Source organism: Drosophila ananassae, chromosome 2L (assembly GCF_017639315.1).
Source record: "Drosophila ananassae strain 14024-0371.13 chromosome 2L, ASM1763931v2, whole genome shotgun sequence".
Taxonomy (NCBI): domain Eukaryota; kingdom Metazoa; phylum Arthropoda; class Insecta; order Diptera; family Drosophilidae; genus Drosophila; species Drosophila ananassae.
Genome location: NC_057927.1, coordinates 3,200,137 through 3,214,106, shown reverse-complemented (window position 1 = coordinate 3,214,106; position 13,970 = coordinate 3,200,137). Strand labels below are relative to the sequence as shown.

The following is a 13,970-nucleotide window of genomic DNA, read 5'->3' as shown; positions in this document are numbered from 1 at the left end:
TCATTTCGGCCTTTTCTCGTCTTTTCTCTCATCTCATCCTGTCTGATTTTATTTTATTTGGCTGCCTTTTTATGCTATTATTGTTGCTGCGTCCGTTGGCATTTCTTTTAAGTCCAGGACTTGTTCTCGCCGGAGAAGAGCGTAAAAGGAAAATATAAAAATAAAAAAATAAACATACAAATGCCACATTAAGCATGATTTGCCGCTTTTCAAGGCAAAGTCCATTGGACCTCTTACTCGCCCCACGCCCCCAGGGTGGGAAACCCTCATCGGGCTTTGCTCGTTCGTGTGTAGATTTCGAGTTTATCAGCTGTTTGAATGTTGGCCATATTTTGTGCTTAACTGACTTTTGTTTGCCCATTGAGAAATGGACCTCCTGCCCCGGACTCGGACCCGGATCCGGATCCGAGCCAAACTGAAAAATGAATGTCATAATTTCTAATCTCCAGCATTTCCATGTGATTAACTTCTTCGAGCCTCACTTAATGGCGCATTATGAGTAGGCTTTGTTGCCCATTGACCGATTGAAATATATTTATGCCAACGACTTTCCTGACCTTTTCCTATCCTTGTATACTTCACAAATATAGACGCACATAGCCATTGCATCCACAGTTACCATAAATCCATGGCAGAATTGAAACTGAATTCGTAATGAAATTGTTCCTTTGTGTCTATGGTCTATGGTATCGGATGTGCGTTCAATAAACCAATCAAATTTTCGACAAAAAAAAACAATCGTTTCATCGAAACTTTCATCGAATATGTAAAAAGCCAAAACATGTTTATGGTAAATTATTTCAAATAACGAAGTATGGAAATTTAAGAAATACTCTATATGGGTTACCCATTGTTCCTGATGATCAATTAATTATCATTAATTCAAATTTAACATACTATTATAAAAAAAGTTTTTTTTGTGTTTTTAATTAAAAAAAGGCCCTTGATTTCCTTTTGATTTCCCAGTGTATCAATTTTTGTGTGGTTATAACGAATCGTCCCTCTTTATCGCCTAACCCAATCGAAGAGGGAAGCCGAACCCATCGCAAATACATTATTAATGAGGAGTGAGGGAAAGGAATTGACGGGTGAATGGATGCGTGCCGCTTTCAACACGCAAAGAGTGGCACAAGTCAGTCTGCCCAGCGGAAGCGGAAATCGAAACGAGAGCCGCTTGGTGCGTTTTTCTCATCACACACGGAAATGAAGTTTTCTTCTTAGCTTATTTCCCGCATACGCAAAACCAATACAATAGTTATGTATATGAATTGCTAAAAATAGAAACCATATACGGGGTTTTTTACTTGTGCCGAATTAAAACAAAACTGGGAATGAGACAAAGGAAAGGAAAAGCAAGTAAACTTTTTACTTTGTCTGCTCCCAGTAAAGTTTCCTCAACAGAAATTTCAGTTGTATTGGATTTTCCGGGTTGGGGGAGTTCCAAAAAAAAAGAAGCCAAGGCAGGCAGTGAAAGAAAATGGAGACAAGGCACCAAAATGAGGTTACTTTGCCCATTTTCTTATGCCAGGCACAATTGCCAAACGCAACAAGGGAGTGGGAAACGGAAAATTTCCAAATTACATTTATTATGTTCCCCTGCCTCGGCTCATCATTTAGTGTAAAGTTTTCAAAGTTTTCCATCCGCATTTGCATGGAAAAATAATCTTAAAGTACTGCCTTGATTTGTGAATGCAATACAACACAAAAGCAACCAATAGTGGTTCTGGGCTACTTTAAAGCTTAAACAATCAAAGTGCCTTAGACTTTAATTAATTCCACTGATATCCATTGTTTTCCCAAGTGTTTTTACTTAGTGATAAGTAACTGCTTTTGCATCCATTCTTTTTGCAATCAGTTCTGAAAGAAGACTCCACAAATCGATTCCCATCAGCCCTCGTCAAGTGCACATAGTACGTCCTTTACATCAAATCGTTCATTTTGCGCTACTCCTTCATCGGAATGGATACATATTTGAAAGGATAGTCGCTGCTCCGATGGGACTGTGTCTGCGTTTGTGTTGCTGATTGTATTTGCTGCTTGCGATTGCAATTTCCTAGGCTTGCCAACAGCATCTATCCACTACGGCAATAACTACCTACAAGTGACGATGGAAAGCCATAAATACCGACCAGAAAAACCGGCTGGCAGAAAAAAGGGCGTCGGAAACTTTTGTCAACTTTGTGTTATAAACGAAGCGCTTGGCTGCATATTGACTTTAACTGAAAGCGTTTATGTTGATTGTTACAGTTTTATGCAAAATATTGGGAAAAACGAAGGTTTTATTTTTTTACTTTAGTTTTCTTAAATGAAAAAGGCATCATTTATATTTTTGTTAAAATTAATTCAAAGTGCGTAAACATTTTTTAAGATTTAATCATCTTTATACAAATTCTCTTACAATCTTACAATCTGTCCTAAAGTCTGCTAAAATTATTCAAATCCATTTTAGGAAATATATTTTTGGTACTATTATTTTGGAGGTGGTTGTATTCGTGCGTTTGTGTCTGTCTGTTTGTTTGTGTGAGCGAAGAGCGCTATCAATAAATCTACAATATGTATGAAAAGCAAAGTCTCCGTTGATGGCCGCCATTGTGAGAGTTTCTTCTGTGTATGCGTATGTGAGCTTGTGTGCGTGCAGGCATGTACGTACACTTTCGGTGGAACCCACGCCATGCCACACTTTTATTCGGTCTCTCCACTGATATAAAACAATGTCACATGGCGATTTTAAATTTGTTTTTCATATTTGCAGAATATTCATAAACTTTTCCATAAAAATACTGTTAAATGGATATTGTAGAGAAATCTATTGCATTTGTCTGTTTTTGCCAGCGCTTCGATAATTTCACAACTATTGATCTGCTAAAGTGCAATACGAATGATTATTGGACTGTAAAATTTAAACAAACTTTTGTGAAATTAGGCAGCGTTGTATGGCTTCTTATATAATAAATATTATGTATCTTTAAGCCTCTTTTACACAAAGTTTTGTTTTATATTGCTGAGCACTTTAGATTCGAACCCACGCCTGGATAAAACCCCTTGTTTTTATTTATATTGCCTTTTTATGGAAATTTAAATATTCAATATTGACACAGAAAATTGCGCTTTTAAAGCGGTTGCCTTTATTTTTAACATGACTCAAAAGCCCTGGTTGGCAGCCACCACTACCGAGCCATCTCCTAAAATATGTATTTTTGTTTTATCAACCCTGACTCACAAGAACACACACGCTGGCTGCCTTTGGCGGTTCAAAGCCAAAGCATAAAATATGCATCAAAAATTTGTCACATCTCGGCAGAATGGTCGAACAGTTCACCTTTTCAATGGCCACTTGACCCTTGAAAGTGGGCTACCCACCCAACCTATACACACACTCACTTTTCTGCTCCTCAAAAAAGAAAATGGATTCAAGGCATTGAATTTAAATTGCGCATTAAATGTGACCAACGAAATTTGACCGTTTCGCCTGTGTGCTGCCATTTTCCAAGAAATTGATAAGTCAAAGTTCATAATTGGCTCCTTACGCCACCTTGGTCCGCTCGAGGTCAATTTAGCTGTTCAAATTTTCTGTTTGAACATTGAAATAAAAAAACGTTTCCTTTTTCTGCTGGCAAATTGAAATAGAAAATGTGCCAAACTAAAACAAACAGAGACTTGCAAATGGTACAAAGTCCAAGTCGTTGCATGCATTTGAAGCATTTCCCGCCAAGACATTTCCCTGGATTTGTGCACTTAGCGTGTCATAGTCTAATTACAGGGCGTTATACGTACTGCCATTTCGCATGCTAGCAGTGCATTAGACACATGGCCCATTGTGTGGCTGGCATTTGTAGCGGCATGTTTACAAACCCACAAAAATCAGAGCTGTTGGCTCCAGTCGGCCGGATAAATGAACAGTTGACTTGTGCATTTTTGGTAGCGGAAAAAAATTGCTAAGACTTCCTGGCCGCTTTGCATTAGCAGCTGCACGCAAGCTTATCTTATTTTTAGTGAAACAAAATTGCCGTTTGATAGCTTTGCGGCTAATCAATGGATGTATAATGGTCTTTTCTTAGGAGATCAAAAGATTTCTTTATTTTTGCCCAAAACCCACAAGCCACAGTGACAATCTTTTATAGACTTTATTAAGGACACGTGTTGGTCCTCGTTAGCCTTTCAATTTCCTAATAGATTTCTATGAACTTCAAAATCGACCTAATCGATTGGGTAATCAAAGTCAACTGTCAAATCTAATCTAAAGATTTCCAGCCCCGATTCCAGGAAGACACAGATTAAATTGCCTACGAAAATAACCTGCACTAGCACTCAATGGCAAACAAGGATACAAGAAGGTGGCGAATGAGGTGGCCATTGAGGGATATCACACCACACATTGTCATTTATTACCTTCAGCACACTTGACTGCCTAACTGCCAAACGAGCGAATATAATATTTCATTATAAATTACACACGACTTACGTCAATTTGTTTTCGGTGGCCAAACAAAAGTGAAGTTTTGGCAGAGAGCTGTCTGGTTGGCTGGAAGGCAGGCAGGAATCTCATAAGTAAGCCGTGGCTACAACACATACTTACGCACAACATATGACGGCTCAGTTTATTAGACAGCAAAAACGGAAGTGGCCATAATTTACTAACGAAGCCATAACGGAAAATGGCCAAGCAAACAACAGACAACCGGCACACACTCCTGCACTAAAAGAATACGGATATAAACGGCAGAATGGCAGCCGTAAAAGTAAATTTATCAATCAAAGAGGCCGAGCGGCAAAAAGTAAAGACCAAGTAGAGAAAAAAACGTTGGAAAAAACAGAGGCAGGGGAAGACATTCTTTCGAATAGTTGTAGCAATAGACATAAATTTGCTACAACAAGGGCAACTACTTGATGGCCATTAATATTTTGACAATTTTCGCCATATCTAGCGGATATTGATGATGCTTGGCTTCGTCTCGCATACGAAGGAGAATGGATGAGTTTTTCTGCTTATTTGTTTAGAACGCATACGTCATGTTAGTTATTGATGAGCCTGCCATGTGCACACCATCAATTATGTGCGGAATTCTCCATCGGACTCGCAACAAAGAGAAAGTTCACCGGAGTCGTTAAAATGCAGCATAAAATGCGAAGAAAATACGAAGAAGAAGAACTCCCCAGTGTAAATAGGGAGCGCATTATGCATACGCCCTGGTGTACAGGGCACAATGTATGACACATTTACGATGTTGCACTGAGCAGCAATGGCAACCAATGCGGAAAAGTAAGAGCGTGCGCGAATTGTGCACAAAATGTAACTGGAACGCAATTATGTGGCAGATTCGCATTCATTCCCATTCCGCCCCCTTGATCATCATAAATTGTACGGGCGTCCAGAAAATGAGAAAAAGAAAACTATTAAGGTGGCGGCGAAGCACTCGCTTCGATTTCGTAGCGACCTCCAGCAACCAATTTCTATTCGCCATTTTCCCAGCTCCTTTCCATTGCAATTTTCTTAAGCAGTTTTACGCCTGAACGCTGACATAATGTTGTTAACCGATAATACGTTGAAATTGAAAAGGGAGTGGGCCGGCAGGCGGAGGTCGGAAAAATGGCGGACCTAGCTCAGCATGACTGCGGGATGCAGTCAGAGTCAGAGGCAAAGCCACACAAAATCTCTCACGACAAATTGCATATTTCAATTTGCAACAACATTCAGGGCCAAGACCCACAACGATTCTCCCATCGTCTGGTCCAGACATTTTTCTCCCCTTTTTCCATCCTGCCCCTTATCTTCTTACAACAGAAATTTTACACGGTAATAATTTTCTTTTAAGAAATGGTTTTATGTTGTGACATTTTTGTTAAAACATAATTTTATAATATATATTTTTTGTTTAAAAAACAGGTCTATATTTCTATATCCCTAGAATTTTGTTCTGTTCGTAGATTTTCCTGTTGCAATTGGCCTAATACTATTATTCCATTATCGAACTCTGTAAGTAAGTGTCATTTCTTGCAGTGCCATGCCCCTTCTTATAAAGCTTTCGTTTTACCACAATTTTTTTTAGAAGTCATGTGTCTGCCGCATATTGGTTTCGTTAAAATAAACTCACACACCTGTGCGCTCGTATGCAAATTTCTCGGCTGGCTGGTTTAAAGCCGGAATTAAGCTGATGCATGGGTTAAGCGGTAGAAAGCATTAAGATTAAGTGGCCAGGTTCGGTTTCTCTACCAGATCCAGACTCCGGACTTCAGGCTCCGAACCGTTTGCGATCGGCCGGCCCTCCAACCGGAGGTACAATTTATTACGTATACGTAACGTGTGCGGAGTTGGCTTACATTAAGTCGGTACTTGTGTTTAACTAGCTTGCAAATGGTAGACCGAGTGGTTTCAGGTAACATGGACCGGGGCTAAGTGCATCGTTAAAGGAAACGATTCCGCCCGGTAAAATATCCGATGACATTTTCAACAGAAATTACCATTTGAAAAAAGGTGCAAATTTTAGGCCTTTTACGATATGATTTTCTTCTTTTTTTTTTTGGCAATAGCTAATATGTGTAACCGGAGGATCTCACACAATGCGCTTTGAGTGAACGTGTCCGGAGGCATCATAATATTTTACATTTTTATGAAGTGCCAGACGATGCCAAGGGGCCAACGCAATAAAAATCGTATTTTGTGGGTTATAAAAGTTCAACAAGAAGAGCAAGGCATGGCAACAAAGCACAATAAAAATCAAGCAAAGTTGGCAAGAACATTTTCCATTTGCATTTGACTCGCTTTGGTTCGGTTCGGCATGCCTCCTTCGGTCCTATGCTCTTCACTTTTCTTTTAATGATTTATCGGCATTTAAGTGTGGCATGAGGCAAGTGACGCATCGTAAAGCTTCCACTCTCCGTTTGATGCTCTGCTCCGCCTAATTTAATGCAACAATTTTTTCTTCACACTCGCCGAGTGTCGGATGGCGGGTGCCGGGTGCCCTTTCCCAGCCATTTTCCCTCGCATTTCCCTGCGCATTTTTCTTATTCACTTTTGGCTTATCAGCCAAGCAGCAAGGAAGCAAACAGCACGGAGGCAAGGATGTGTGGGTGTCCTTTGGCCAGGGTTGCCGACTGCGAGTGTGTTTGTTTGCGTATACATGAATGTAAATTGAGTTTTGGCGGGCAAAGTACTTTGTAATTTATGGCGTGCAATGTGCGTAAGGAGTCACGTGATAACTTCATACTTTCCCTCTCCCACAGACGCATTTATATATCTTTTATAAGCTTTTATGTGCCCCGTCTGCCAGTATATATGTACTTATTTATGAGTGTTTAGCAGCATTTTGCATGACGAAATCATAATTTCATCTTGCTACCACTTTTTGACATTTTGCTTTGTTTCCTGCGGTTCCATCTAATATATTCTCCAAGTACGTGCAATATATTTTAGCCCTAGAGCTCCTTCACTGGGTTTATTAACATTATCGGGCCGTAGATTACTCCGGATTAGATGGCTCATTTAGGAATGAATTGCCGCCCGACTTTCATCCTCCAGCTGGTACTAGGGATTTAGAATTTCAACTTTAGCATTTGAGCGTGGCTTGGAACTATACGAAAACTTTCCGTTCCCATACAATTTGTAGGAAAGTTGCCGCCGAGCAAACTTTAAGTTTGAATGACTTTTTGCATTGGCGAGTACATTTACCTACTCACTCATGCAATTTGAGACAAATACTAAGTGGAAAATCAAGTTTCCCGTCCCAGTTCCCATTCTCTTTCACCAACACAACTGACCGCAGGAACTTCAATTGCCATTTGAACCAATTGACTTTTTGCCAAAAAATTTTTAGTCAAACATTCCGCATTCTGCTCCGCTTTCTGGTCCGCATAACCGACCAGAAATTCCCATTTATAAGTTGCTCACTAACTGAATTATTCAATTCACTTATTGAGTTTGATGTGGGGAAAGTTTACAACTTGATGTGTTTCTCAATTTCGAAGCCCCAAACATGTGTGTGCTAATCTGCCGACATCACTTAACTGTCATAACCGAGGAAGTTGGTAAAGAAGCCATTTAATGTACTGGAAGGGGCTAAAAATCATAAAAATATGGCCAGCTACTTCCATTAATTTGTCGAAGTGAAAAAGTTTTGCTAAATCGAAATCATAAAAAAAGTGGGCAGAGGTAAAACCCAACCGAAAGTAATAAACTACGAAACTGAAAATGCACTTACCACCTAAGGCCGGGATATATTGGAAAGCTTTAGTTCAGGAGTCAAAAGAAGCAGAAGCTTGGCCATAAAGTGCAAAATGTCGAAAAAATAATGATAGAAAACGAAAACTTACGTGACCGTAACTGTGTCACCTGGATAACTCCGGATCGGAGACCGGATCCAGCGAAACATTTTTCGAAGCAGAAAGCGCAATGAACCTTAAATTGAAGACTCGCACACAAACCAACCGACTGGCCCTGTAATTTATTAAATCGATAAAAAGCGGAAAACAAAAGGACACACAAAATACACACCGAAATAAATTGAAAGAGATCAGAAATTTGTAGAACAGACACTTTAAACTTAACCTGTGGCGGAGCAAGCTTTGGATAAGTACAGTAAGCATCAAAACTGAAACAAATTTTGAAGGGAAAAATTAAGTAGCCTAGAAATGCAATTAATAATTTAATAATAACGCATTTTTTGGAATGGTGAAAAATAGGAAATCCTATCGGAACTGTTAAAAAGAACTTGACCAGCATTCACTGTACTTGAAAAACTACTCCAAACGTAACAAAGGCGACACTAAACTTGAAGCTCAACGAAATGAAATTTTTCCAACTACCATAAAACGAAATGAACTAGATTTTTTTGCAGCATCTTTCATCGAACACAAGTAGCATTGTTCGGGGAACAGGAAATAAAAGGATTTTTTTTACCCAGGGAAAGGACGACGACAATGCGGCTGCCGGCAGGCCAAGCAAAATGAGTTGAGGATATTGATTTCACCTAGTTTTTGGTTGCTGAAGGCTGTTTTCAAAACTCGGGCTTCCTCTGCTACTCCTGCTATTGTTAGTTTACTGCTTGTTTCTTGTTTTTGTTTTGTTTATTGAGTTCGTTTCTGGTGTGAAAGAGTGTGCCATAAAACAAGCAATACAATGTTGTGTGAGCATACTTGAAAATGTATTTCAATACCAGCAACTTTATTATCAACAAATTGCTCTACATATTCGAGTGGTTTGTCAACGAAAGTTTATTTTTAGGGGCTGAAGAAATTGATGTATGCCCACAAAAAAGCTATGGAAACAATGAGGATATATTTACATACTGCTTTAAATTTAATTTGTAAAAAAATCAAACATAATATTGATATAATGGCATTGTAAACATTTCCTTGTGAATGAATCGAAATTGAATAAGCGATTATTTACAGAAAGAATTTTGATAAATTTCAATAACAAATTAGGACATTTAAACCGGTGAAATGTGTGAAGTTTGCAAACAAATGGGAGCTAAATATTGCAAAAATAATATTGTGTTGGAAAGTTAAAAGATTTTTGCAAATCCGAAATCATCCGAAAGTAATCAGCTATTAGCTGGTAGGAAAGACCTGTAAAGAGATTACATTTGCCACACGCTACAAACATGATTAAATTTATGCCAGTCAAAATAACCCAAAACTGTTGACACTTCTAGGAAAGACGACAAGTCCCAGGGGCAACTTTTAGCCGAGTCTGAAGCCTAAAAAGTTGACAGCCAAATTCTGATTTGCCGGCTGCGAATAAATGGCAAGCCAAACGACAGTTCTAGCCCAGAATTTTGGTCGCAAAAATCGTGAGCATGTAAATTAAAACATGTTCAACTTATTAACAAGCCCGACATAGGGCCCCGAAAGTCGCATTAGTTTTCCGGCAAACACATATTTGTCTGCGCGTTTGTACAAAATATTTACATTTGCTGAAATTATGCGAGACAAACTTTTGTCGAGCGTCAAGCAAAAACTATTGTACAAGTTTTTTGAGGCAGGGCGATGGGCGTGGGTGTTATAAAGTTATGACTGTCTGGGTCTTTCTACGAGTTTCTGACGACACTGGAAAATATACATTAAGTGTATTAGCTTGTTATGATAGTGGATAGACATTTTCAAATGGTACATTTTATTAAAAACCCACAAAAAATCCTTAAAGGAATTTATACAAAAATTTGACAAAATTAAAGACATCAAATTTGTTGGTTTCTCTGTAAAGTGTTGACTTCTTCTTAGGGCAGTAATAAAAGTTTAATTCCTTTTGCTCTGGTTGCTGTAAGTAGCTTCCCCCGAGGACTGCAACTTGCAAACTCGCACACCGAATACGTCGCCATTTTTGTTGAAAAGACAACAAAAGTTTTCTGGCCGGGTTTTTGTGAGGGTGGCCGGAAGTTTTGGCGACAAGTTTTAAATGCTGTTTGCATGTTACGTGGCTTCCCCTTCAACCCACCCGACCTCTCTATATATATTTGCGAAAACCTTTCTGGCCTCAAATTACTGTAATGACTGGAAGGGCTGAAATTTTTGAGGCCGTCCAAGAATTTATAGGTTGTTGCAGCTAAAAACTTTTCCCAAAGGAATTAATATAGAAAATGTTGGCAATTATGTGGGGTAATTGCCGAACTAAACAGACAAAAATTATTAGTTAGAAAATTGTTCGTGTGCCACAATAACGGACCTTTTTATTATAATGACAAAACCAAGACTTTTTTGGGGAAATTAGAACTTCACCTCTCATCTGAGAGCTTGGTGGCTAGAGTTATACATCTTTTTCCTCTTACGGCTTGATCAGATTGAATTTGCTCAATATGTTTGATGTTAAACACGGTCTGCGTGAAACCGAGCCGAGATTTTCAAATGGATATTGACATTGGCTTCGATTTGGTGACACATTAACACATATAGATACGCCCTCACGGGGTTTCGGCCAGGTTTCTAGGGGTATCTCGCTGCGAGTCTCCGCCAACATCCCGTATTCACTGACTCGTTGTCTGTGGTCCGCACACGTGCCACGAGTCAGTCTTTGTTCGCGCTATTTATAAAAGTCACTGACACAGTAACTTGCTTTCCTCCTTTGGCCTTTATACGGTGCTCGTTTCGCCACTTCTTCTAACTCTTGGTAACAGACCCCCTGCCGTAGCCTGCCCTGCCTGCTCAGCCCCCACCAGCGGACCTCTCCTCAACTCTTTTTCCGCTTTGATAAGCAGGTCCTTTTGTTCCAGGACAGAACTTTCTATGTGGGCAGCAGGCGAGAAACCCCTGTTCATATTGCTTTTGTTGTACTTGTTGTTGTGGCTTTTGTTCGAAACGAAGAACGAAAAGGGGAGGATGGTGGGTGGATGGTGGAGAGCGGAGAGCGGAGAGCGGAGGGCGGAGGGCGTTGTCTGATGTTGACTAGCTCAGATACATGCGATATGTATCTACCCGAAAGATGCAGCTGCACAAGCTTTGCTTCCTTGCCCGTTTCCTTGTACTGTATGGATAAATTTATGTTTGCATTTTGCAAACTATTTCGTATTCTCTACTCGGAAGTAAGTTTAGTTTCGCTTGGGTTTGCATTAAAGAAACATCTTAACAAACATCTACCAAAAAAAAAAACCCAGAAGCTAAACTTTAGCCTCAATTGTGTAGTTTCTAGGAACTCTGAAACTCTCTTTAAAGTTTTAAACTAGAGCCAAAGACTCCTTGCCTCAAGAAAAGTATATTCTTTCAATTTAATCCCCTGAAATGGGCCTTTTTAGTGGCTCACACCATTTGAGGGCCTAAGCCCCAAAGGTAGACACTACCACGTCAGCAAAAAGGGATCACTCCATGGCCTGATTGCGTGTCCATATCCCCGTGATGAGAAAAAAGCTCTTTTACACACAAGTATCCTAAGCTGGAAAACGTGTCCGTTCCGATTAGGACACACTAGACCAGAAGAGCCATCGATGACTTTGGGCTTTCAACACGCCGGGCAGGAAAAGAGTTGTTTACGTGTAATTTGCCTATTTTGGAGGCTTAGACGCTCATTTGTCCCAAATTGGAGTCAATAGAAGCGGTCTGATTCAACGCCTTGTTTACGTATTTTCTTCGTTCGGCTGATTAATGGTTTTGGCTTCTCGACTGACGGCTTAAGAGTCAAATCGACGAATACCTCCTTCCGCAATTACTTCCTTCTTTGTGGACTCGCATTATTCCTTAGAAATTCCTGCGGAAAGACAATCAATTTCTGGTTCCCATTATACATTTTACCTCCATCGTTTCCTCCAAGAAACCAGCTGCCAATTAACAATTCCTTTTCCATTTCTACACTGTCCTTAAGAAAAGATTTTAAATTAAATGCATGATGAACCCATTATTTCTCTTATTGACTACAGTTTTTTTCAATTAACACTTGCAAAATTGAATTAGTTTTTATTTGTGAAAGAATACAACTTTCTTATAAATACAAATTTCTTTGTGTGTATTTTACAGTTGGTTCGCGTGACTCTTCGAGCAGCTCTTCCTCCTCATCCTCGGGATCATCGACATCGGGAGGAAATAGTGGCAGTTCCTCCTCATCTTCGTCCTCGTCAGGCGGCGGAGGTCCTGCCAAGTATCCTGTGCTGGTGTTTGTCCACGGCGAGTCCTATGAGTGGAACAGCGGCAATCCCTACGACGGATCCGTGCTGGCCAGCTATGGACAAATATTGGTGGTAACCATAAATTATCGCCTCGGAGTGCTCGGTAAGTGCTTGGCACACTCAAATCCTAATGCTAATTGATATGCCGAGTGCATGACCGGGAGGACGGGCTCAAAAAGCCGGGAAAACGGACATTCGAATGGGCGGCCAGACCGACGCTTCGGAAACACAGCGAGTGAGGTCAGTGCAATGAAGCGAACGTGCCTCTTCAACATCCAGTGCAACATCCACTGCACTTCCGCCGACAACAGGAGCAGCAACACCCATTGAGGCAGCCGTAACAACTGCAGCAGCGAAGAGGCGAACATTTATTCCATAATCTAACTAATTTAGTTACAGTCTGGCGCAAAATTTAGCAGCAGCACAGTGGTATAAGATTCAGTAGAGAAAAAAGTAAATAAAAGTGAAAATATTGTAGAAAAAACTTTACAAATATGGCCATAGGAGAGACTTAGAAAGTTATTTATTTAAAAAAAAAATTTCGTTCTACCCTCGTATATCTTGTCCCACTGTGCTTTGTCCAAACACTTTCAAATGCACAGACGAAATTAGTGTGACCCCATTTGGCGCCAACTCTCGCGCCTCTGCCCCCTCCCTCTCCTCACTCAAAAAGCTGTTGTTGCAGAGGAAACGGAAGTGCTGACATCATGATTTGCACGCGTGACTTTGCACATTTTTACCCGCCGAAGGGAAGGGAAAAAAAGAGTTGCGTTTGACATTTTAAATAGGCAATGAGCCTCACAGACTGACTGAATGACTGACTGGCTGACTGACTGACTGACTTACTGCACGGGTGCACGGCGAATCGATTAAATTTCCATTTTCGCGAGCGAGCCAATCAAGCGCACAAGAAAAACTGCTGATTAAGTGCGGAAAAACTCGACAACTATTTGCAGGCTTCTTGAATGCCAACACGGACCGCTACTCGAAGCTGCCGGCCAATTACGGCCTGATGGACATCATTGCCGCCCTGCACTGGCTCAAGGAGAACATAGCGGCCTTCGGCGGGGATCCCAACAGCATCACGTTGGCCGGCCACGGAACCGGTGCTGCCTGCGTCCACTTTCTCATCTCGTCAATGGCAGTGCCAGAGGGTAAGTGGCGGCAAATCCCACTGCCTCTGCAGTGCCTGATCCCCGATTTCGTGTCACTCTTGGTTACCATGCAGTGAAAAAAATTGTGTTTTTATTAATTTTATATCTTTCCAAGGAATTGTAATATGATTTTTGCATTATTTTTCATTTTTTCATGCCTGAGCTAATGTTTAACTCTTTTCGGTATAATTTTGTTTATGAAACTATATCTTGGACATTTTTGTCCAAA

The 13,970-nt window shown here is 40.3% G+C and overlaps 1 protein-coding gene across 2 annotated transcripts in view; it reads left to right on the top strand.

Annotated features, from left to right (window-relative positions):
- Positions 1-13,970, top strand: part of LOC6500074 (neuroligin-4, Y-linked) — a 65,543-nt gene that overhangs the window by 43,785 nt on the left and 7,788 nt on the right. For both annotated transcript variants that reach the window (XM_014910886.2, XM_014910887.2), the window contains 2 exons: positions 12,439-12,690; positions 13,544-13,741. In XM_014910886.2, the coding sequence (XP_014766372.1) occupies positions 12,439-12,690; positions 13,544-13,741 (450 nt within the window). The remainder of the gene's footprint in view (positions 1-12,438; positions 12,691-13,543; positions 13,742-13,970) is intronic.